Here is a 26,295-nt window from a genome sequence, read left to right as displayed (position 1 = left end):
CCTCTCTTCCTCACTCCCCCCCTCCCTCTCTCTCTTCTCTGCCCTCCATCACCCTCCTCTCCTCCCACTGTCTTACCAGGTATTGGTATGGCGTGCTCTCCAGAGGCAGGTGGGCCGGTCCGCGGCTGTGTAGCCAGGACGAGGTGGTTAGGATCGGGGTCCGTGCAGTCCGAGAGAGGGGCGGACATGCAGCCGGTGGCATCTAGTGAGCAGGAGCACAAGAGGGGAAATGACACATGGTCAGGGGGACGTTAGAGGCCGTGAGGGAGAGCCGCCAACACACACCTACAACAGGCTCACGCTGATAAACACACACACACACACACACACACACACACACACACACACACACACACACACACACACACACACACACACACACACACACACACATATACACAAACCTCGGTGGTGTGTAACCACACCCTGACACAAAAACACACACACTTACAGCCCAGCCCCCCAGTAGAGATACTAACCACACCCCTGAGTGACCCTGCCCGCCCCTATTAACACGCATGCACACACATACACACACACACACACTCATAAACATGCGCACACAGAAACAAACACACTCCATCTCCCTCTCCCCGTCTCCCTGTTTCAGTGTACACACCAACTCTAGCACCCCAGAGGTTCAGTGCTTATGCAGCAGAAGTGTGTGCGTGTGTGTGTTCGTATATTTGTTTCTGCTTGTGTGTGTATGTGTGAATGTATATGTGTGTGATGGCAGAAACAAAGCTTTAGGGGCTTATGGGGCTTGCTGGTGAATAGGGGGGGATAAAGCCAGCGACTGCAGGCTGCAGAGTCATGGCCTTGTGTGTGTGTGAGCTTCAATAGTCTCGCTGAGCCGGGTTCGGTGTGTGTATGCGTGTGTTTCACTGCACGCGCATGTGTGTTTGTGTGCAGGTGTACATATGTCTATGTGTGATTCCGTGGGGGTTCAAGAGCGTGCTCTGGCCTGCATCTCCCCTGCCTCAGCGAGACTATTATCAACACACAAACACACACACACACACACACACACACACACACACACACACACACACACACACACACACACACACACAAAAACACACAGAAATAGAAAGCGAGGGACCCCACTGCTAGGAAACAACAATAACTCAGGGGAGGACACCATCCCAATGAGGTTTGTGCATTTTCAGTCTGTCTGTGTGTATCATCGCTCGTACCTCCATCCTGGGTCATCAGACTCTGAAAGAAAGACAGCAGGAAATCCATATGAGTCATAGCAGAGTGATTTCTATGCAGTTTTTATTAAATAATCATGAGTGAATGCTTTATACTATTCAAAATGATTACTTAGTCTGGAATGTATTTAATAATGAGATAACCTATTAGAGCTTGATCTTTGGAAAAAAGCATTTATTTCTGTCTTTTACCACTTCTTTTTTGGGTTAGGGTTAGCAATGCTGGAACTGATGCTGCATTCTGACTCCATTTGAAAAATGACCAGTTATGTTTAAGAAAATGAGTAAGTGCATTTAAAGCCAACAGTTTGTAGCTCGAAGCACCTCAACACCTCAACAGCAAGGCTCGACGCAGATCATGTTCTCTTACCTTCTGCAGGTCTTCTATTGAGCGCTCCGTCTCTTTCAGACGTTCCCGCAGAACCTGCTCTTTGGCTGATATCTGGGACTCTTCACTCTCAAGTGCACCGATTTCAGACTCCAGCCTGCCAACACAAGAAATACAGGAAAATATTTTCTGTTATGATATCCCAAGAGCCAAGGAATAGGTTGACCTGAACGGAAAAAAAGGACAGGACAACACAGCTTTAAAGTTATTAGGTCCATTTTCAGGCTCATGTCCTTTACTTTGGGTGACTACTAGAAAATGTTTATGTGCTTTTAATGTTGTTATTTTTCTCATACTGTCCGTTGCTGCAGCACCTCCATTCACACTCTGCCTGAGCGTTTTGTTTTAGGTCATGCCTCTCTAAGGTACCCCTCCCGAAAAAGTCCAGTCTGCTCTGATTGGGCAGCTCCCACAAGCCTGAACAGGCACCACCCACAGTGTTTTGCATCATCTCTACCGGTGTTTTTGCCATGCAGAGTCCATTGCTGAGGGCAGACACTGTAAAGTTGTGACAGCACTACTTTACAAAAGTCCAAGTCTGCTTTCAAAAAAGATTTAATCACATCTTATGCACACTTTGTGTTAACACACATCTACTCTATGGTCATCTGGTTTGAATCCAGTTGCTATATTGTTCAAGTAAAAATACAGATGTATTTCACTGAATGGCCAACAGTACATGCTTCTTGTTTAGCATTTGGCTTGCAGAGAGATACTGTACACTGTATGGTATAACATCTGGTTGAAATGCACCTCAGACCACCTGCTTCTGGACGTCAATTTTCAGTGTGCTCTCGGTGCTCGTGGATGAATTTGTACCAGCCTTCTGAAGAGTATAATTCTCTTTTGGATATAATCCAGATGCTCAAAACACATGAAATTATCAGACAGAGACAGGGGATCAGTTAGAGATGTGCAGCCATCTGGCCGAGAGCTTTGCCTGGTGGACAAATCTGTACATCCTCCATCAGCAGGTTGTAGTCTATTAGTCAAGTGGGCACCGTGGTTTTAGTGTTTTTAGTTTTAGTTTAATGCATATTAACAGTGCTTTTGTTGGTTAGATTGCTGACATAGCCTTACTGTTTTTATTAAAAAAAAGAAGATATATGCCACGAAAATCATGAATTCTGTAGTGTTATGGTGCAGTTTATCCCGATTGAGTCGTTGTGTGTGATTATTCTGACACCTAGGCTGAGGAATGACATGATCCATACAGTATATGCAGTATTTGCAGAAGGCGCGGTTATCAGTGTCTTATAATTTAGAGTGTATGTAATGGTAATCATCAATCATCGTCCTGATTTCAAGTAGTCAGGATGATTTTGCAACCCTATGAGATACAGTCCTTATGTTTGTCATTGCCTTCCAAAACCACCCATATTACTGTTTCAGATATTACAGTTCTGTGAATAACTGCCCTGGTAATTCAGGTCTTGTCAAGTTCAAGCAACCAAGAACAAATTGGATAATGTTATGAAAAGATAATCATGGTTGAAAGAAAATAATGATGACTTCAGACTACAGATTGAGAACCTCTGTCTGTCGGCAAATGTTTTGTGCACTCAACACAAACTGTACACAAGAAGTTTTACAAATAATGCACATGGCTAACAGAAGATCCTTACATCCATACAACCAGTTCTGTCATTTTTACTGATGATGCCAATCTCTAGGCATCACTATCATTCCCAAATTTGCACCAAAAAAAGACTCATGTACACACACACATGTAAACCTCACATGGATATTTAAGAGATGGATGTCGCAACAATACTAGGAAGCGGTCAGGGAGGAGGACCGGGGCTGCTTCCTCACTGAATGCCAGCACTTAGAACACTTCAATGTATACTCCTCTGGGACACGAAGAATTTGTGCGTCAGTGTGTGCAAGCGTGTGCGTGTAAAAGAGATATTAAGGTTCATAACAATGCCATCAACAGACAGTATTCCCACAGTTTTCCAGAGTCAATAGGGCTCCCTCATCATATCAGCATCAGTGACCATGTACAAACATGAGTACACACCGTCCTGACTGTATTGTTTACAGACGTTTTATCTGAAGCAGTTTAGAGAAACACAAGGGCACAGATTTCAAGTGTGAATTGGCCTGAACTGTGGTGAGTTTTTATAATATCGACATTTGCCATAGAGGATATTTTTAGATTAGCTGGCACTATCAAAATCAAAAATGGTGTCCATAATGTTTGCCAGAAAACCTGCTGACTTGGCTCGGACCACTGACGTCTAACTAAACAAATCCCCACAGTCCACACTCATCACTTCACCTTCTGCCAGTTTCTACTCAAGTTCAGCTTCAATGGCGTGATACTTGGATGTGATACAGCTACCCCAACTGTGCTGTGGCAACTTACACACATATATACAAAATATTTCAATAAAAAAGCGTAAAAATTAGGAATTGTTATTATTATCTTGTCTTGTTGCCTTGGCACCATGTACCCTTTTTCACAGATACATGTATACTCCCAGTAATATTAGCCAAATGGTAATTTTTTATGCACACGGCACTGTAGATACAATCTTTATTTAATCAGATAATCTCATTGTGATCAACATCTCTTTTGCACTGGAGACAATTGAGAACAGCCGAGCAGTCAGCACACACTCCAGAAGCTGTGGTGCGTTGGGTTGGAGCTGCAGTCGAGCTATTCTGCAGTAAGAAGCAAGGCTTTTATTGGCTGCGTCTGTCACACAAATCTGTTGTTTGTCTTTGCCGAATGTAATCACGCACTCCTTTGGATGGGATCTGAAGACTGAACAATGCACATGACCGGTTTCTCATCAGTGAATTGGCTTCTTATAACTGTGTCCTTGCCATTGTTTGGATCAAGATGATCACCACAGTGTTACTGTGTGTTACTTGAAATCAGTTGATTCAGTGGGTTTGTGCATTTAAAAATAACAGAGTATTGTTTCCCGCTGAACTAAGAATGTAACAAAACAGAGCAGCATGCACAAGGGCTATTTCAACACCACTGTAAATACCGAAGAGAGCCAGAATCTTTTCAGAATGTATTGTTCAACATAATGCAGTATGCCAGGCTCAGGTTGGACTGACACTAGATTCTTATTCACTCATTTTGTCTGTACTTACTGTGATACTGCATTCTTACTCTTTCTGAAGTAGCTTTTCAGCCTTTTCTCCAACTTTATATCTGTGTGTGTTTTGTGGTCTAGGAGTCTCAACAGCAGTGAGATGGAAGTTATTTATAAACACAGTAATGCTGGACTGTGCATCCTATATTTATCTCTAGCCTTGCTGGTATGAGAAACAATCACCCAGCCTTGGATTGGAGTTGCAAGGACTGCACCACAATGTGTAATCAGTTCATGTAAGTAGACTACTTGCTATACCTGGACCTATCAAACTTTGTTTTCGTGTAAGTGCATGCTAGCAGGATGTGTTGAAGGTTTCAGTGGATGTGCGCAGTGGATGAGCTGCTGACAAGATAAAGCTGATAACGTCTGAAATAATCAGGCGTCTTACTTGTTGTCATTATTTCTGTTGATGAAGCTAATTAGACTAATCTTCCAGTAAAAATAGATTTTAAAAAAATCTATCAATTATAAGCTTTATCATGATGTTAGCAGAGACAATAAATGAAAACTATTGTTTTAAAATTAACACTGACAGATACTAAAAATTGTCTGCCAACCAAACTGCAGCAGCAAGTCTACTGGAAACCTGCTGGAAACCATTAAAAATATCCATGTCCTAACAGGCTAACAAGCACTGTCTGAATCTCTCATGTCATATTCAACTTTGGTGAACTTTGACACACAAATTTGAACAATATCAAGCCGTTTTGACAATGCTGACCTTTGGGGGAATTAACAGCTGGAGACTCCAAAATGGAAGAAGCCAGGACTACTGTAGCTTAGCTAGACTATTAGCTATGCCGTATCGTCCACATTATTTCATTGTCATAGTAAAAACTCTTTCACAAAGATTCACGCTTTTCATACAGTTACAAGAGAGGAGTCAATGTTACAGACTTGTCTTTCGTATAAACTGAACTTACTCTCCTGTTAGTGTCAAAGTTATCCTCCAAAATGTCAACACTGACCTAAAGAGATGTGCGTAGTTTAAAAGTAGTTCTTGAAAGCGTAAGAAGTTTGTGAGCCCCAGTACATGAACATGAGTCACAGAGACCTACAGATGGTGTTTTGGGCCTCTAACACACAAAATGAGCAGTGTTTCTCAGTAACCATGTTTATTTGGTTGGTGAATGAACATTTCCTGTCTTGTTCAAGCCCTCACCATTGTCTTTCCTTTCTGTAGCAGCTGTCTGTACCCCGTCGGTTCTCTTTTGCTTCTCTTCCCAGCTCATCGCTATCTCATTTCCTTTTTTCCCCATTCTGGCGGGAAATGGCTTTTACTTGTGCTTCCTGTAAGCTGCATGAGGTCTTGCCAAAATGGGCAAGAAACAAGATTTGTGGCCAGAGGAGGATGCAGACTCAGGAACTTTATTATAGCCTGAGGAGCATCCTACAAGACAAATGTTAGAAATATTCACATATTTAAGTTGCTATTGACACTAAAATAAATGGTCTAAATCCTTTCTTATATAATCAAAACCGTTCTTTGTGAGTAGGACATGTCACCTCAAATGAAAAAGTGTTCTAATATCACCTTTATAGTCCTGTAGGGACTCATACCGTGTCTGCGGCACCTAATTAATTTATCCAATTTAAAAAAATTGTAGACTGTAGGTAGGAAGGGTAGGTAAGACGTTACTATAGAGAAGGGTGGGAGGGAAGGTCTGACCTGGGCAAGTATAAAAGGGGGGAAGTATAATTGAATGTCACAATATAATCCACTAAAACACAACACCAAACTACAACTTCAAAATTATTCACCTCTCTCAATGAAAATCCTCAAAAGTGACATTTCCGCCAGGCCCAACAGACTGGTTGAGACCACTGCATCTTTGAATGCGTCAATCAGCTTGAATGTCTTGCAGAGCAAACAGAAACACGCTGGCCAAACTTGTCTCTGGTGCCCTCTAGTGATCAAACCACAAAAATGACCCACACTGTGAGCACAGAAGGAGAAGAAACACCATGATGGACCCATCGGACAATCAAGTCCTGCTGTATTTCCCACTTTAACTCACTAAAATATTGCCTAAAATAAAATATTACTGGTTTATTTAACTGCACTTGACTGATCAAATCAAATCAATTTTATTTATACTCTTGACTGATCATGAAGTCTACACATCTTATGAACGTAACCTTTTCATTAACCAACTGACCAGATGTTACTCCAGTGTCTCTTCTTTATCGTCATACATTCCAGGGTCCTCATAAAGCACGCATTAACTTACATAATTAAACACTATAATGCCATGCATTCACAACCCAAGTAATCTGAAATGTTTCATTTCAGGCTGGATGTTGCAGATTAGAATATGTGATTTATGCATGTGTGTGCACATGAGACAGATGAGGCCGTGACCTTGCACTGCCTCTGCTCCCTCCCCCCTACTTCCTCTTCGTCCCGTCTTTATACTTCTGTGTCTGGCGGTGTTGCTATCTCTGTGGTGATTCTGAAAAGGGCCGGTGATGTCACCGTCCCACCCCGTCAACCAACCGCAGGCCAGTTGCCATGGATACGCCTGGGTGGGCAGCAACTGCTTTCCACATCATACAGGAGGAGGAAGAGCAGACATCTGGTTTTATGTTTGGTCGGTGTGTGTGTGTGTGTATGTGTTGGGACTGTCAGAGATACACAGACTGACAAAAGCAATGACAGACTGAGGGTGGAAGAGGGGAAGTGTAACCGCGTTGTGTATTTATAAATAACGCTGCATGTGGGCTGTGTGGGACCATTGAAAACTTGCTTTCTAGGTACGGTTCTTCTCCTGGAGGTTTTCTCGGACACTTTCTAAGATGTAGAGCGACTAGGAGAATGACAGAAATTGTAATTGCTGAGCTAGGCCTCAGTAGGTGGAGCCACAGGGCCATAGTTTGTTCAAGCAATCCATGAAGAGACAAAACTTAACACCACTTAACATGGTGCAATATGTAACAAGTTTAGGTCAAAACAAAAAAAAAAGAACTCAAATTATCAACAGAATGTGAAGAAATAACAGTTCTGATGTAATGTCAAAGAGCTAACAAGCTAACAGTAGCTACTGTCATGGATGCTTAAACATAATACATGTAGCAGCATTAAACAGCTATTCAGCTGATATGGGATCCCTATTTATTGCAAGAATGAATTCAACTGGTGGCCAATTGTTACGTATTGCACCTTTAACTCTAAATGTGTATCTATGAGTTTGATTTATGGCTGAAACTTCCATAATTCATCCAGGTATAATGAGGGTTTGGAATAAGGAAGTCAGGGCTGTTCAGTTTTGACTCTGCTCATATTTCCTGTGACCTTCAACTTCAACTTAAAATGTCATTCAAGAGAAAAAGAAATGTAGTTTGTAAGCTGTTTAACATTTATAAGCAACATATAAACATGGCTCAAAGGCACTCTCAAATTAAGTTGTAAACAGATATAGCTGTTAATTTATGCATTTGGCTTTATACCCACAAGTGAAGGTTGCTGTATAAATAGATAATGACTTTCATAAATATAAAATATGTCTTCATAGGAGAAGTTTTGATTGGTGACAAATACCAAAAATGTCCTCATATCTGCTAACAACAACTTAATGTACAATTTACCATTTATAAATATTTATATGTTAGTTATTAATATGATGTGGTTAATTTTTCACAAGCTCTTTGATGACAGCTTCCACAGTTGTGATTACATTAATGGTTTTCATGAAAAGCAGTGTTGCTTTGCCAAGGTTTTCATAAGTGGCCTCCAAATTCAACCGCAACCACATTCACAATCAATACACACAGCTCAGCTCAATGTACCATAGTTGAGCCAAATGAAAAAGGCCAACACTGAGCCACTCCATTATTTGCCTACAGCTGAAAACAACTGCGAAACTGCAAAGTCCTTCGGGGGCTCACTTGCTCATGCTAAACAAACTATTTCACAACACCATGTTCCTACATACACAACCTGCCAAAGTCACGGATCAATGTTCTATCATGTGTCTGCACTCAGGCGCACTGATGCTGTTTAAAGATTTAATGCTTCCAGACAGAAGTGTGCTTCTTCCTGTTTCTGTCCCAAGTGCTGATCTGTCTTCCAGATCACAAAGAGGAAGTTAAGAATGAGACTTGGCACAACAACAGAGAAGGAGCTCTTTGTTGTTTCGGCTTTTGTGATGACTTACTGTCCTTGGCTGACTCACACTCAACATAAAGACATATTATATGTCTCTTGCTATCTCTGTCCCAAGTCCTTATCTGTACCATTGTCTAAAGTTTAAAGGGAACTAAACGGCAAATTAGAGATTCTGCTGCCATCAACATGACAGAGCAGGCAGAATGAATACTAAATAAACTATACACCCACAAATACTTCATCAGAAGTAGTAGTGTAAGTATAAACATTACTTTGATAAATGTCAGCACTTACTGTAGCACCCTGTCATGTTTCAACTCTGTTATTATTTGCACCCTTGAAGCTAAGGTAGCAACTTATCTATCATAATATCTGACAGTGCTGTGTTTTACTTCAGTTGCTTACAGTGAACAGATCTGGGAAGGTGTTGATAACACATTCAGTGGGTTTGAATAATAATATCTCAGTGTCTCAGTGAAAGCCTGACAGAACTGTCTTTAAGTCCCAGCACTGTTGTGTTAAACTAAAAGGACTTTACTTCACAGCATCGAAGGTTCTGAGGCCATGAGACTCTGATGAAAGAAGCATCAGTCTTTGAAAAGATGAATCATTTTAAATTCATATTAGTGGTCAAAGGAGCCTATGAGGCTATGTGAACTTTAAAAATTGGGTCATCATATTTGTGATTACTCAATGAATATCTTTTTGATAAATGTTTCTTTTCGTTTTTTGCTCAATCAGCTCATTGTTCAGTGTGTGAAAAGTCACGGAAATGTTTTACTTTGTCTAACCAACAGGCCAAACCCCAAAGATATTCAGTATATATAGTATAGTATAGTATATAACATTATGAAACACGTAAAGAGCAGAACATTCTTAGATTGGAGATGCTGGAAACAAAGTGTTTGATGCTTTGCTTGAATAAACAACTTGACGGATAGTGGGCAGCATTTTGCCAGAGTAACTGTTGCTTTCTGTAGCTGTCATTTGCTCAGTTCACCATGCAGCTAGTGGTCTTAATAGCTGACTTTGACCAGACTGGGAGCTTGGAGAGCCAGGGGGAGTGTTGTTGTTGTTATCACCTCTTGAGGTACAAAGTTGCTAGGGGCTAGCTTGTTTGCTTGCTAACCTTAATAGATATCTCTGCAAAGACAAAAGATAGACGTCGTTCACATAACGTCAAAATCTGTTGAAAATCTTAGTACATTTTTGAATACTTAAAACAAAATATCTTACAAATTGCACCTTTAAATATAAACTGCACAACTGCATCTGTAAGCTATAATGTTACAATCATGACATGTTGCTTTAACATAATAAAATAAATATTGAGCTTCAAAATGCAGCCAAAGGGTATAATGATATCAGGCTCTGTTACTAAAAACACTTTTTTGTCCATCTCAGGAATTTACTGTGTTTGTTAAAATTTTTTATTATTTAGTTGACTTCCTCATTTGATCTGACTTTAAATGAGGGCAACAGTTCAATACACTGATAAAAAATAAAATTAGGGCATAAAAAGGATAAAAGCCAGATCCCGAACAGTTGAGTCTCCCAGAGAAATGACAGGACATTTGAGTTTTTTCGTTTAAGCAAATGGCCGTGACGGAGCACCCTTTCATTCCTCTGTATATACAGTTTGTTCTGTTTTGACATCAAGATAGTACCTAAGGACTAAATGATTTGGGTTTTTGGAGAGTTGAAACATGAGTGTGTTATGCTTACAAGTTTATTGTAAACCGGTACTTTCGTTTAGGCGAAAGATGACACAAACGACTGTGTAGGATCTGATTTTATCTGCAGTAAATGTCCAACATGAATCCTGGTTGTGCTGTTCTCTTAAATCCAGTCTATCCTAACATGGTGTCCTGTTTGAACTATGTCACATCCTATGACTTATTTAAGACTTTGAAGACGATTTGTTAAGTTCAAGTTTGGTGTCTGCGGTTTGTTCCCACTGCAGTTGTTAAAATAGTTCTGAAATGTTGATAAATTCAGAAATCAGGGCAGGTTTACTCTACAAAATACTTTTCTGGTCAGTGTGTGCTCTCATACTGCCACTGTGAGGCGAAAGACAAATATTCTTAGAACGTTACATAACACCATACAGGGCACTTCAATGGGCTTGTTGCAGTAAGTTTAGTTTGCTGCAGCCAGTCTGCCTGCTGGACCTCTTGTATCCTCCACACTCCATTTGCCTCTTCAGCACAGTTCAGAATGAAGGTTTTCTGGTCTGGTAATTGATTGATAGTTAGATAAGATTAGATGTGACTTTATTGATCTTCTGTAGAGAAATGAGGTCACTGCAGCGGCAGGGTTCAGCAGGGAAGTTAAGACTAATAGTCTTAGCACACATAGCAAACAGGAAAAGAGAAAAGAGATCACTGTGTGAACATACCAATGTGCTACTAATACATTTAAAGGAATGGTTAAATATTTGGGAAAAATCTGCTTATTTGTTTCCTTTCAGAGAGTCAAATGAGATGCACCCTCATGACAAGAAAATCTGAAGCTATATCTAGTTAGCTTAGCATCAAAACTGACAGCCAGCAGAGACTCTGGTAAGCTGCTGTGCACCGGGAAGGAGATAGTCCAGCCAATATTGCCCTGTAAAACTTTTTACATATCAGCTTTCATATGAGTTAAACACATTAGATATAAAGTGTCAGTAACTGAGCTTTACATACTGAAGTGAACACACAGATATTAGAGTAGTCTTATGCCTTGTTTCCACAAAGTTTTGTTTTGAACCTAGTGTTCAAATGCTCCAGACTTCTTTTTCAGCTATGCAGTAGCAGTCCCCAAGACCTATAGACACACTTCAATGTGTTAAGTTTGTCGACTTACCCTTTAAGTATGGGTGTATATACATAAAGAGGTCAGGTACACAGTAATACAGATGCACAAGCTCCTTTTGCTGCAGTGTCCTACTTTTTGTCCATGCTGCAAAATAGAATTTCACTCACTCAAATACAATTTTGCATGCCTGAAATGCTCCTGCACACGCTGATTTTGTTAAAATACAAAACGCCATTCCTCCTAATGTCTCCTCTAATGAGTTGGGAATCTTGTCCCATAGCTGTGGCAGGAAACGCAGTGCAAAAACCACACTGCTCCCCTGCACTGACATGTGCAACATGGAACAAGCAATGTTCCAAAAGTAGCACGGTGTGGGTACGTGTCGGGCCGCTGCCACATTGTGAGAGGGCCTATTGCTGCTGTGTCCCTTTCTCTGTTTACTTAGCCTGTCCGTGTAATGATAGGGATATCTGTACAGCTACCACTGCTGCTGCCACACTCTCTCATTCTGTCTCCCTCTGTCTGTTTGTTCTCAGGGCTCTGCAAAGTAAGCGTCTTTCCCTGCACACAATGGCTGCTATTTCTTCATCGCTCCGTCGCTTTGTGTGTTCCTCACGTTGGGTTACAACTACACTCACAGACAGCCTCTGTCTCATTTCCTCCTCTGTGCTCAAAGACCGTAGGTATGTGTGTGAAATAGCCTGTACAAAGATTGCACTGTTCGCCCTTTTTTCCTCACGTCATTTTATATGATTTCGAGTTCAAGGTCAACAGCAGGCACGGCTTACGACACCGCACAAAGACGCTGCTGTTGTCCTTTGAGTTTTTGTTTTCCATAATGTGTTTTCCATTAGCTTTGCATAATCGTATGGATAAACTGAAGAGTGGCTTGTTCCTTCTTTGTACGTTTCTCTTTTTTTATTCATGCATGGGAAGCTCAGTAGCATTAGAGATGTTCCTCACAGACAGATATAGCTGTTCCTCCTCTTTCTTTCTTCCACTCTTGTTTATATGTTCTCCAGTGCATGAAGCGATACGAGCATCCATAAAAGAGCTGCCACTTTGTCTTTGTTGCTTTCTGTCATTAAAATGTCTAACAGTGCATGTGCTTTTAGTCTAGCAGCCATTAAAGTGGGGCAGACAGAAGTCTGGGCTTCTGTGCTTTTGGTTACAAGACAGTGTAGTCTACTTAAGAAGTGTTTATAGGTAGAGGAAGGTGAATTTTTCATGGAAATCCAGGTTTATCCATGATTATAGCTTTAGTTGCCCTCTTCTTCTCTCACATTAACACACATTCTTGTACTTCTATCCTTGTGAGGACCCTCATTGACATAATGCATTCAGTCACCCCTTACCTTTACCTTAACCATCACAACTAAATGCCAAACCTAAACCCTGACCCTTGCCCTAACCAAAACCTAATTCTAACCTTGCCCTCAAACAACCCTTTGAAGAAGCCAAACTGTTTTCACTTTCCGAAAATCTCCTCACTTTGTTGGTTAAACACTCACAAGCACACACACACACACACACACACAAAAGGTAATGCAGAGTCCATATTCGTCCCAACGATTCACCTCTGTCCCTATCAATGGTGGAAAGATTCCAGTTTCCCGGGTTACGAGATATTCTGGGCTGGTGTCCCATAGAGTGTAAATATAGATGCCACACCCTCTGCCCAAAATACTCTCTCACACACACACACACACACACACACACACACACACACACACACACACACACACACACACACACACACACACACACACGCGCGTTCACAAAAAAAAATCAAATTAGAAAAATCTCACCACTGCAGTGTCACATCACAGTTTTATAAGCAATGAACTATTTTGCAATGGATTTTCAAGGTCAGTGTTTTGAGGTAATTTAATGGTTAAAGTGATAAAGGTTTGTGTGACTGAAGGCACTCCTTGGACTCCTACACATGAGCTCTGTGACTTTACTTCACCCACTAGAAAAGATTGTTTTCTGGAAGCCTCAAGGATTGAATCTCAGACAGCTGAGCTCTACTTAAAGCAATTTCCAGCTCACATCTGAGACCCTTGTTCACTATTGTAATTGCATGAGAGCTGCTTCTGCAGCATTCCTTACATACAAACATGCAAGAAAAATGCCTGGCCACTTAATCAAGTACTAAACTTGAATTCTGAGACAGTTATCATTCTTTGTATTTGTGAGAACTAATACTATTACTGGTATATATGCATTTTTACAGCACAGTCTGACCAAAAGAGACAAATGCTCTTACTAAGACAAAACAAAGCAAGGGATAGTTGTATCACAAACTTGTCACAAACTTCAAGATTTAGTCAGAAACAGTCTGGGAAAAAAAGGCACTCAGGATGTTTCTGACCCACTGTGGGTGATTTTGGATGATCTGTGGTTGTGGGAACTGAGCCTTTAACTTATGGCACTGTGTTTTTTAAATACAGAATGTCTTCATCCTTGTGATACTGCTCGGTTTTCTTCTTCCTGTCGTGGAACTAAATAAAGCCACATCTGGCCACACTCTAAACACTGGAAAATAAAGTGAAACCAGACCAAAAACATATGTCAGTGTGGCACAGTAAAGAATTATCTTTGTGGTTTTAATTGCTTTTGTAAGTAACTGCAATATGTCCTCTTTGAAACACAGAATTGGACAACAAGTCTATTCAACAGCTGCTGAATGAAGTGATTCACAAGCCTCGGCTTCACAATCACAACTGTCCTTTTGGTCCACAACGCTCTCTCTTTTACCATTCACTCTTGTTCTGTTCAGTCCAGAGCGAGTGTTACCCTGGCGTTCGTGGCAACGTACGATGTTGATGTTATTTCAGAGCTGGTGATAAGCTACAGTAGCTGCCGGCTAACAGAGTCTCTTTCATGCAGAGATGTGATAGATGAGGAGGTGGAGCCTGACTCACGGATGCCAATTTGACCCAGAGCCTCATTTTGTGAGTGTGCTCTGATCTCCTTTGCCCAAATACACGAATGTATAATACCAAATTATATATCATCAAATAATACATTGCATGTTGGCTGATTACTCCCATTACTCAAAACTGACAGAAGTCTGCTTCCACTTCACTACTGCCCCTATTCTTCCAAATGCTTGTATTTTATTTTTTGTTAATGCAGTGGTGTGGTGTGTGTGTGTGTGTGTGTGTGTGTGTGTGTGTGTGGGTGTGTGTGTCATATTTTCCTCTACCCTTTGCTGCACTGTGCCAACAGTTTCTGCTGCTGTAGGCTGTGTTCTTTCTATTTGTATTTGCCAGAAACACCGGGGAAAGATCCCATTTAGAGGCTTTTCTTTTCCTTTTAATTTCCCAAGCAACTTTCAAGGGCGTTCTTGTCCACGCTACTGTATATCCATACATTATTAAGGCAAAGTCAGCGATATTATAGAGCCAGCCTTCTCTTGTTCTGTGCATGAATAAATGGTGATATGCATAAAAACTGAAGTATTACTGAAGTAGGAAGAAGATATAGTTTAGCATTGTCTCAAAACCGTCCCCCCCCCCCCCCCGACAAAAACACATTTAAATGTCCCCAAGTGATGTTACACTGTGCCAAGTTTTCTTATAATCCGGGAGGACGGGACACTACTAGTCAAGAGCCCTTGTTCCCAATATGCTACACTGTTCACACAACAATTTTCACAGTTAATTCTCTTCAGGAAAAAACTAAAGAATTTTCTCTATTATGCTGACTGGGGACAGCTCCTAAAAATGACATAAATAAATAAATAAACGTGATCTAGACATGCCTGTCCTGTCTCAGAGAAGAAGAGGTGCAGCCCAGCCCAATTCTCACACCCTGCCGATGGAAACACTCACAGCCTTGTTTACAAAGCATCATGGTGGCAAGAGCTGGCAGGCGCTTTATTCATAGCACTGGTGATCTCATGTCCGACCTTCACCGGGGGAATAAGTGACTATCTTACAGCAATGCTTGATGGTAATCAGGAAGCTCCTCCCAGAGACACAAACGCAGGAAGTGCCCACAGAATCACATCACTCTCTCTTTTTTTCTCCCTTTTTTCAACCTTCTCAATATCTAACTCTCGTCCTTTGGTATCTACGCCCTGCTTTCACTTGTTTTTTTTCTGTCTCTGCTTTATGAGTTTCCGTGTTTCAGCCCTCCAGCTCTCATTATCTTTAATATCGCCATTAAATGTTCTCCCATATCCCCCTTTTCATTTTCATCTCTTGTTGCATCCGTTTTTAGAGAACATGTGTAATTGTACAGCTGCTGTTGGTGTTTGTTTTCACATCGATGCAAAGGAAAAATGTAGATTTTGGAGATGTGTGTGTGTGTGTGTGTGTGTGTGTGTGTGTTTAAACCACTGTACAGTATGCAGTGTTAGTCTCACAAAATTAGAGCTCTTTACTGGGACTTTGGTTAGATGCTTCAAATTTGGCTGATGAATGAAAACTGTCCTCAGAGAATCTACATTTTCACTTCACAGCTAAACATTTGCCAGAAGTGAGGACTACATATTAAAATTAGAGGACAGAAAAGAAACCCTCACTGCCCCACACCGAGCGTCAACATGGTGTCCACCAGCGTACCTGTGTATCAGGTCTTCCAGCCTCTTCCCTTGTTCTTCATCCTGCTCCAGCTGCTTCCGCCGTGCCTCCCCATCCTCCTCTGCCATTCCCTGGAGGAGCCATCGCTCACGCATGGCTTTGGACTGAAGAGGGAAGAGAGATGCAGTTAGGTCAGACAGTTTTTTTTATTTCATCAGTGATGTTATATATTTTGGCAGACATTTTGGATGCCCCCCTCCTCAGGTCAACTATGAATGTGAAGAGATGATAATGTTTTAAAATGTCTGATTTTTCTGACTCAACTGGACTGCTTGGTGCACCCATGTTCGAAAAAATGCAGCAGAAGTGCCCCCTTGGGTGGCCCTATGGTAGCTGAAACATGACAAAGTGCCCTCTTGGGTGCCCTTATAGTTGATAAAACATGATAATGCGCCCTTCAAGCAGATAAAATGTGATAAAGTGCCCTTCAGGTTCCCCTATCCAGTGGACAAAATGTGGTCAAGTGCCCTCTCACCACTTTTTGCACCCTGGTACCCCCCACACACGCGGTGCCCTTTTTATTTTTTTCCCCCTGCCCCTCAAACAGCCTGAGTCTGCCACTGCTTGTAGAAATGACTTGTAAACACACTTGTTCACTAAAAGCCCAATGTGTGCATCCTTAAATGCATTTCATTCCCTACAAAACATCTGCAAAGCAGATTTTTCCATACATTGTTTACATACATGTTTGCTAACTAGCAGTCTTCATCTCTTCAGTCTCTGCCCCTTTACTTAGGATTAAGACATTTCTCTGGGTCATTACCACCACCAACTGTGATTCTGTTGAATTGCATGAAACTGGTACGTACCCAGCGAGCTTGTGAGCAAAGGGAACAGCAAATACGCTGTTTAGTGAGCAAACTAAACATGGACCCCATCATCAAAACACACCAGTAGTAATGGTATCGTAAAGATCTACAGAAACACCACCACACTCTTCAAGTAGCTCTTCCTATCTTTGCCTCTTGTGATATTCTTAGACATTATCATCCAGCCAGCATACTTTCATAGAAACTAATGCGTGAGAGATGCGTGAGATCACTGCCAAGCACGGCTATAACAAATAAACAAGCACTCACTGTAGGCCCACACATACACACAGTATTTTAGATAAAACAGAGGGACTTGAAACTCAGTGGTTACTCACAGGAGAACACAAAGAATGTCACCAGGCCAAGAGAACGACATTAATCAATCATAAAGTAAGTTTGTTATGTAAAAATACAAATGCACACATGGGGGGTCTGAGTCTGTTTTCTTTCTTTCTTTCATTTTCTTCAACACTTCAACAAATGGCGTTTTTTTTGCCTTACAAACATTCTTTAAAAGTGGAGACTGCTATTGTTATAGTTCTGTCTCCAGGAGTCACACAGATGTCTGATATAATCCCTTTTGCACAATGTTTATGTTACTTAAAATGTGCAGTTGACATTAGGTCTTACATCAGGGCTGCATACACGGAGGTTAAAGTACCAATCATCTCATCACACAGGGGTAAATACTTCATGAATACTTCTGAATGTATTAAAGATGAATGCCAGAGCTGTGTGTTTATGCCACTAATGTCTCAGTCTGGGACTGTTACCACAACAGAGACAAGCACTTAGCTTCACCTTTGGCTGTTTACTGTCAAAACCGTTGCTTGGCTTTGAGGTCGTAGAGCTGACAATTAACAGTGCGAGTGCCTCCACATATATACACATTCACTGGCACACAGCACACAATGAGCTCTGCAGAAATGATTCCAAAGCATTTTACCACCTGCTGTCAGAATGTGGCAGCGGGGCTATTTGTTTGTTTGTGTCTGTGTGTGTGGCTGCTACACACCCACATGGCCGAGCTAACCTCGCATAGATCATGTGTATTCAGAGCTGTCGGCCAGAAATATTTCTGAATGAGGCTCAAGTTGTGCATCCTTTATTTTGGTGGGCTGAATTGATACACGCTCGTCCAAAATCCATTTTGAGCATTTGATTAAAATTTAAACATCTGAAAAACGACTGAAATACCTTCAGATGTTTGCAGGGTTTTCATTGTTCCCCATTACAGATTGCTCACTGGTTATTTTGTGCGCTGAGCTAGAAAAACGGTTTGTGCATAACCGTTGTTGTCTATCTTGAAAAATAAGAAATAAAGCTCTCCTTGTAAATAAAGGTGATAAATCATACAAATGAAACCTGGAGTTATCTTAAAGTACCCATATTATGCTAATTTTGAGGTCCAAAATTTTAATTTGGTTAAAAATGTTTTCATGCTTTAATGTTCAAAAGCACATCATTTTTCTCAAAATGTCCATCTTTGCAGCACCCCTATTCACCCTCTGTCTGAACACTATGTTTTAGTGCCTGTCTCACTCTAAGACCCCATCCTATAAAGCCCAGTCTTCCTTGATTGGTCAGCTCTCACAGGCCTGAACAGGCACCACCTGCTGTGTTTATGCATCAGTCCTGCTGGTGTCTTCGCAACCTTATGGAAGTCCCAATGGCTCGTTTGAAGACATGGCTGTCTCACTTTCTAAAATATGACACCTTTAAAGTCAAACTGACTTTCTTAATGACATAAAGAAAGTGAGGCAAATAAACCATCATTTATCTCGAGTAGGATGCTGGCATCGAGCTGACTCTAACCTCTGACCACCATGTGGAACAAAATACAACTGTACAAAAAAGTCATTACTTAAAAAGGGGTTTCTGGACCATTTTGACGGTCAGATAACTGACCAGTTGTTTCTGTCTGAGAACCAGCCTGCTCTCTGTTTTCTCTCAAGCTGTTTAATAGACTTTCCATTTCCTGTAGCGCTCTGACATACAACTGCTCTGAGTTGCACTTTTGAAGGCAAGGACCAGGGCCGGTTAAAAGGTCTGATGCTATTCATCAGAAACTGAAATAACACATTTATTGAGCATCACAACGCTAAAATACATGACTGCTGGAGGGAAAACCATCCATTTAGTGAGGAAACCAGGCTGAAGCATAAATCCCGCCTAAAGGTTAACTTTACTCTAAAATCATGGTGGTGTTCAGCGTGGACCCAGACTAAAATCAGCGCCTCCATTCTGACCGGCTTGAATCGTGCAGCCCAGAGGTCCTTATCAAATCTCTGGGCTCCAGTCTCCATTTCCTCTCCCAGGCCACTGTGTCTCTGGAGAGCAGACTACAAAGCCTGCTTCATGCTGCCTGGCTGTGTGGCACTCAGAGGTAATGGCCATTAAATGGGACTTTGTGACCAGATGCTGATAACATCTGGAGTTCAAGCCTGCTGGTGTTGTATGCAAGAACACTAAACAGAGCAGCACGCAGACTCTTAAGACTATGATTTGATTCCCTGTATAGCTCAGTGGATGATAGAGCAAAGCAGTGCCATGTTTAGGTTAGGGAGCATCAAGATGATATCAGTAACTTCTTTTCATTTTTCTGGGAAAAGATACAAGACGCAGGCCATCGCACATATTTATGATTACTGGATAAGTCTTACAAATAGGATCTTTAACGTGTGGTTTCCTGCTCCCAGCTTGGTAGCATCCCTTCTTCCACAGAGGCTATTTCCATGATAAATACATGACACTGAATGAATCATGTTAACCAACGTGTATAAGAAAACATGAAAAACTTCGAGTATAAGCATTTAAAAAAAAAAAAGCTATATAGTGTAAACAGCTTCAAAAACAAAAAATGGATTTAAGGCCTCATGTGTTCTGGGAAATTAAAGCTAACAGGCTAATGTCCCTGTGTTAGCTTCTCAGATTCTGTTTCAACTTTTTGACACAGGGCTTTTTTTCGGCAACCACTGTGTTCGCCTGAATGCACTACCCACGCTCAAATCAATGGGAAGATTGGTGTTTTTGCTACAACGACTGATTTGGTCTGAATTAGGACTTAAAATGCTAATCATGAGCTGCAAAGTGAGTTTGAATGGAGACCCCATCTCTCCCCCCTCACTTCCTGTCATCTCTCTACTGCCAGCTACCTTGCAGTATAGATACAGCTATGCAAGGATATGGTTATGCAGTCAAGCATAAAATGCCAAAGTCATGACAAAACACAGACATCAAGTGTTTAAAAAAGCAAATGGAAGGCTTTTTTGACCAGGACATGTTTGAATTATTATAAGTTGGCGATTAGAAAGACGAGAGTAGAAAAGCAGACATTGTGTATGAAAATGCTGCATGTAATTAAAGCAGAGTTCCCTGGGGATCTCTGCAATGCAGCCGTGATTTAAATAAAACAACACAAGCCAGTAGTTAAAAGTGTAGTCACTGCAGTGGTCTGAAATGTCAGCAGTTGATGTCATATATATAATTTGTTATCATTATACTTTCCATGCACAGTAACTAGGTCCAAAAAGGAATGAAAGGAAAACTGACTGAGATGCATGAAATTATGCATATAGATTAATATAATACATTATACAAAACTTGTACTTGCACATAAGGAGCTTGTCAGGTTCAAATTCAAGCAGTGCACGAACAGACCAGGAACGGTTAGATTGGTTATAATGTATGTTATTATGCAGCATGCACAGACTGCATCATCTGGACTCACTGCTGTGATTAAACCCTGGTGCGATCGCTTCATTATGGTTGTACTGCATTGAACATGTTGTGTTAATAGCCAGACTGTGCACATGGGTTTAATCAATGCTCCTCTTCTGTCCATATTTCCGTAAGTGGGTGTTAAATGGTGGAAAACACCGGCGTGTACAGGAATCAGACTTATTTAATAAAGGAACTATTCATGCCAAGTGTGTTTAAGGGCTGTAATTAGAGAATGGAATGTATTTTTATAGCAAATATTAAAACTGGCTGCCATAGATATTTGTAGTATAATTGGTACCCACAGCTGAAACCCCACCCACTTTACATCTGCGGAGCATTTAGGGCCGCAGGATTTTAGGAACAATTCCTCTTCAGCAGTCCAGTATGCAAAAACTGCATGAATCATGCTGTGCAATCATTGACTAAGCAGTGACAGTATAAATATCTTTTAAGTGAACTGCTTTTAATCTATTTTTGGCTACATTTATTCTCGCATGCATTCAAAGAATATAATCAGGAAACAGAAGTTTAAGTCTTTAATGTCCAAATGTATTTTAAAGGGACATGACATAGTGCATCAGGTGCTTATATCTGGTGCGTCTCCACCTGACAAGACTGATCATGTGTTTTTCTGATCACGTGTGCGAGGTCAAGGAACTCATTTTTCATTGGCCGAAAGGTTCAAGAACACCACATAAATAAGCTGTTGATTTTTTTTCCAAACACACAATCTGTCAGCAGTTTGTAGCTCTGTTTACGCACCACTTACGATTTGAACGTCACATCAGTGTTTACTTGAAACAAAATCCTGGCTTCCGAGCAACGGCTGGCAGCAATTATTAAGGGATATGTTTATGTGTGTTTGGATTCGAGCTGTTTATCTGGAAAGAAGAAAACAGCTCTGGCTGGCCCCTGCTTGGCCAAGGGAAACTCTGCCGCTCTAACAGGCCAGCACACCGGGAGCACGGAGAGATCTGGGTGTTTGGAATAAAACACTACCTGTCAGCCACAAGCTAACACATTTATCCGTGTGTGCAAGCGATTAAATGCACGCACGTGTAGCAGCAGTACCAGAACAAAGCTGTTAAGAAAGGCACATGATGTATGTTTGAGAGCACACTGTCTCTTTAAATCTCTGCGACGTATAGGGTCAAGGGAAGAAGTCCGTTTAGGAAAAAAACGAAAGAGATGAATGAGTTTCACACGCTCATTTGTAAAGCTTTCTTGTGAGCATCATTCATCAGTCATTTTCTGACCCCAATTCGAACTCTCTACCTTACCTTCACTATAACACTGACCTCTTTGTAATCTAACCCCAAACTCAATATCTGACCAACGGTTGCATTAAGTCTAAAGCAATACTTCATCTCTTAGTGAGAGAAAATGAAAATGAAAATGGATTTAACATTTTTACCTTTGCTGAGAGGGTTTGTTTTCACTTGAGTCTTTTTCTCTGTGGACGGTTGGTTGGTCAGCACGATTACACAAAAACTACAGAACTGATTTCCAAGGAAATTGGCTGCAGGATGGATCGTGGCCTAGATTAGAGCACATTAACTTTCAGCCTAAGTGCCAGGATTTGTTAGCATTTAACATTTCTGCAAACCACAGATAAGTCCAAGGTTGAGACTTAGCAACATCACACCCGTATTGCAGCTTGTGAGCTTACTTTCACATTAGGAGTTTGAAACGACAGTAGTGGGGTGATTGCCACCAACATGGCTGCCCAACGGCCAACCACAATTTGAGTCACACCAGCGGATACTTTTAAGGACACCTGGCGATATTTCCATCTGTTTTTGTGGGGATATATTTCACAGGCCATCAGGTTGCTTAATAGCTGACCCATCTCACTCTGGCTAGCCACAATTTATTATATGATCCGGCACATGTACTTTCAGGGGCAAAACATTTTTTAATACTGTTTATTGCCTTATACTGCTGTTGTTTTAGTGGTTTTACTATTTTAACCTTCACTTTTTTAACAGCTAGGTATGCAGGCTCAGGGACTGTGTTATGTTGTATAAATGTTCTCGTCATGTTATTCATGTTGCACCTTGATCCCACAGAATAGCTCCTTCAGTCTGCCTTGCACATGAACTTGATATGACTTGCTTTACAGTGACACTGTCACTGCACGAAAGTCAAACTTTCACCAAAGTTACAATAATCATTGTCATATCGCTAATAATGTCATTTTTTATGACATGTGACAACGATTCAGATGGCAGAGTGGGTTCAAAATGCATGCTATGAGTAGCCCAACAAAAATAGAAGTCATCTGTAATCAGCTACATGCACCTAGTAAGTTGGGAACACACTGAATGAAGATAGATTGTAGGCGGAGTGGCTGTAATTTCACCACCAGCAGCACCTCCATGTTTTAAATATACCACAACACAAACCAACCTTGAGATGCTGCAGTTGCAGCACCAGGTCATCGAGCTGGCTTCTTTTGTCTTCAATCTCCGTCTGTCGCTTTCGCTTCTCCTGAGAGACAAAAAGCAGAAGAGAAAAAGGTCGAATTAATTACTTCAACATTTATTGTTCCGGATACATATTTATATTGTCAGTAGTTTTATTAGGTTTAATAGTGCAGTGGAACAAACCAGAGATGAAGAAGCTGAGCATAGTGATGCACTTATGCATGCTGTTGTATTGATGTAACATTTTAATATTAGTGTTCATCAAGACAAGATCCCTTTGGGACAATTATGGCTTTTATCCATTCAATTTACAGTCGAGCAGAGACTTAATGTCTTCAGATGCAGTATACTCTCTAATTCAGTTTAAATTGATGGGTGGGTGGTTTCACAGGAGCTACATCCATGTTTTTGAGTCCATCTGCACTGTTCAACAATTCTGGAGAGATGGGGAGAAAAATGACCCTCCGGGTGTACGCAGGGAGGAAGCTAAGTATTAGAGAGGTAGGTTGTCAGGGCTTATCAAAAGTTGAGAGGGGACAGGGTCCACAGGCTATCTAAAGGGGATGGATTAGGCCTTGAATCCTCCAAATGGCACTGTGGTTGAACTTGAGTTGGGGAGAACAATGCTTTTCTTTTAGGTGATAAAGGAGACATTTGGGGGCTGGGTAGGACGTACCATCAGTGGGAGGTTCGAAACTGAAATTACTCAACAGACTGAGGCTATGTGCAGTCACTATATGCATGGGAATATAAACAATCAGTTCCCAGTACAACCCCGTTTGGGGCTGAAGGGCATGAGATACTGTAGATGTGTATGTGGCTTTATCGCTCTCTCTCGCTCTCAGTGGGAGCAGAATGAGGATTTCTGGGACGTTTCCTGTCGGCTAAAAATAAGCATCAGGGAAAACCCCAAAATGTGACTAAACCTTAGACCACCTCTCAAAGGGAGTCAGGCTGAGTGACACAGAAAAGAATAAAGAGAACTGAATATAGACAAGCACAGTGAAAAGGTTAGAGCTGAACAGAGTGGCACAGATGAAGCATAGAGCAGGATAGAATAGAAGAGTTGGTGGAGTATCAGATTTTGGCAGTTTCATTCCTCCTTACTTCTCCCTCTAACAGTTCATACTTGTTTTAACTGTAATAATTGTGACCAAGTGGTTGTTGTTGCATAAACTGCAGATCACAGAGATGACAGATCAGAAGATGGTCATATAGACTGTTATTGTGACCATCACATTGGGTTGTTTTTGGGGGCTCTGATGATGAAACAATTTTTGCCATTGTGAATATTTTCTGGGACATTTTTAGCCTTTACAGAGAGTAGAGAAGTGTCGGGATTGTGGTTCATGGTATGCGTCTCAACCCTGAAGCTACAGATGCACCTCTATTTTGTCAATTACTGTAAGTGTTGCATGGATTTATTGTTCAGAATGATATGCTGAGCTGCCCTCACCACCGGAGGACCCTGCTTCTAGCAAACCATGATGAACAAGTGCTTCCTTTTTGCAAGACATAGACACAATCTTTTAATTCACAGGGACACAATGGATCTGAGTGAAGATATCTTTAAACAGATCTAATCTTTCGTAAAAAAACAAGAAAGCTCAGGAGAAACATGGATCTTTAAAAGACTAGTCATAAAAAGCTGAACTGAACTTAGAAAACAGACCAGATCCAAACAACATGTCTTTATCTGTATTACTGAGCAAACACATCACAAAGCTGCACCCAGACTGTAAAAACATCTGCACCGAACCTGAGTCCATCTCTCTCTCTCTCTCTCTCTCTCTCTCTCTCTCTCTCTCTCTCTCTCTCTCTCTCTCACACACACACACACACACAAACCACAGCAACCTACACAGCAGCGGTTCCCATGGCTTGTGAAGTACAGTCAGAGGGCCAGGGCAGAGGCATGGTCACCAGATGTCAAGGACTGTTAAGGACATGTGGTCCAGGAATTGGTAAAACACACATACACACACGCAGGCACAAAATACACGTTCACAGAAACACACTAAAGCAAACACACTCACTGGGACGAATACATACACATGATATACAGTACTCAGGAAAAAATGTTGTGTAATCTTTGTTGGTGAATCCTTGATTATGCAGAAATGCCTGCTCATATGTAGACATATAGACAGATGCTTGACATCTGCAGATCAAAGATGGTGTGGCTGCCATTGGGTTTCCATACCATTCCAGAAATACGATGTATATAATGGACATTCCCACCCAAAGCAATGCTCTGCTTCAAAAACAGTATTGTACTAAAAAGCTGATGCAGACTGTTTTTCTGCAAATCAGTGCAACCTTGCAACACTCTGTACTGGCCAATCAAACACCTAGTACAAATACACTGCAGGTAATAATTGTCAAGACCTTAAGTGCTGCTGTAAACATTTTTCTGTTCTACAATCCTGTCTCAAAGGAGAAAAACTGCGGAGGGGTGTCTTGGCATTAATGTTGCCTAAGCAGCACTGCAGTAGTGCTGCTGTAAGTTTTAACCTTGAGTAAACAACTACTGGTTTGTGGACTACCATGCTGAAGCCTCAAGTTTGCTGTTCTTGGATGTTTTGGAGCCAGAAATAAACATACTTGGACAGGTGAAGCTTGGATGATATCCTGATTATATCTGACTTCGAACAGAAGAACATGTCATGGTAGCACTTAAACATCCTTTGCTCCATCTTCTATTTTACTCTAAATGGGACCAGAAGACTTAAAACTGTCGATTGAGACAATAAAGTCATCAGGAACATTTTTACTGTGGTTATGACTCAAGTAAGAAGAAGGGTAATTTTCTCATAAGCTCAAACACAATCTGTCTTTTTGCAACCAATGGAGTTGTCTCCAACTGCCCATTTGAAATAACGGAGGTTTAAGGTACTTTAATTAAGTTTCAGTGCCAAGAACAAGTCAGCTCCCTGGAGTCATAAAGTTCCTGTCGAAGAGTGTTGGAATCGTTCAAGTCCAACTATCACTTCTTGATCGGAACTGAAAATCATTAGCTAGAGAAATGGTCATTGTCTCTGGGAATCTGCAACAGAAGCTGATTACAATAAGATGAAAAGAGTCTGTTGCCTGGTACAGTTGAAAAGACAGACCCTG

General features: G+C 41.2%; 1 protein-coding gene across 4 annotated transcripts in view; it reads right to left on the bottom strand.

The window, feature by feature from the left end:
• LOC119029651 (A-kinase anchor protein 2) overlaps nt 1-26,295 on the bottom strand; it is an 89,687-nt gene that overhangs the window by 44,124 nt on the left and 19,268 nt on the right. For all 4 annotated transcript variants that reach the window (XM_037116653.1, XM_037116654.1, XM_037116655.1 and 1 more), the window contains exons 3-7: nt 23,162-23,242; nt 16,200-16,321; nt 1,585-1,699; nt 1,197-1,218; nt 77-202 (exon numbers count right to left, since the gene is read on the bottom strand). In XM_037116653.1, the coding sequence (XP_036972548.1) occupies nt 77-202; nt 1,197-1,218; nt 1,585-1,699; nt 16,200-16,321; nt 23,162-23,242 (466 nt within the window). The remainder of the gene's footprint in view (nt 1-76; nt 203-1,196; nt 1,219-1,584; nt 1,700-16,199; nt 16,322-23,161; nt 23,243-26,295) is intronic.

The sequence above is a fragment of the Acanthopagrus latus genome, chromosome 12 (assembly GCF_904848185.1).
Source record: "Acanthopagrus latus isolate v.2019 chromosome 12, fAcaLat1.1, whole genome shotgun sequence".
NCBI lineage: Eukaryota > Metazoa > Chordata > Actinopteri > Spariformes > Sparidae > Acanthopagrus > Acanthopagrus latus.
Note: the sequence above shows the minus strand (reverse complement) of the source record. Positions and strands in the feature narration are given on the sequence as shown.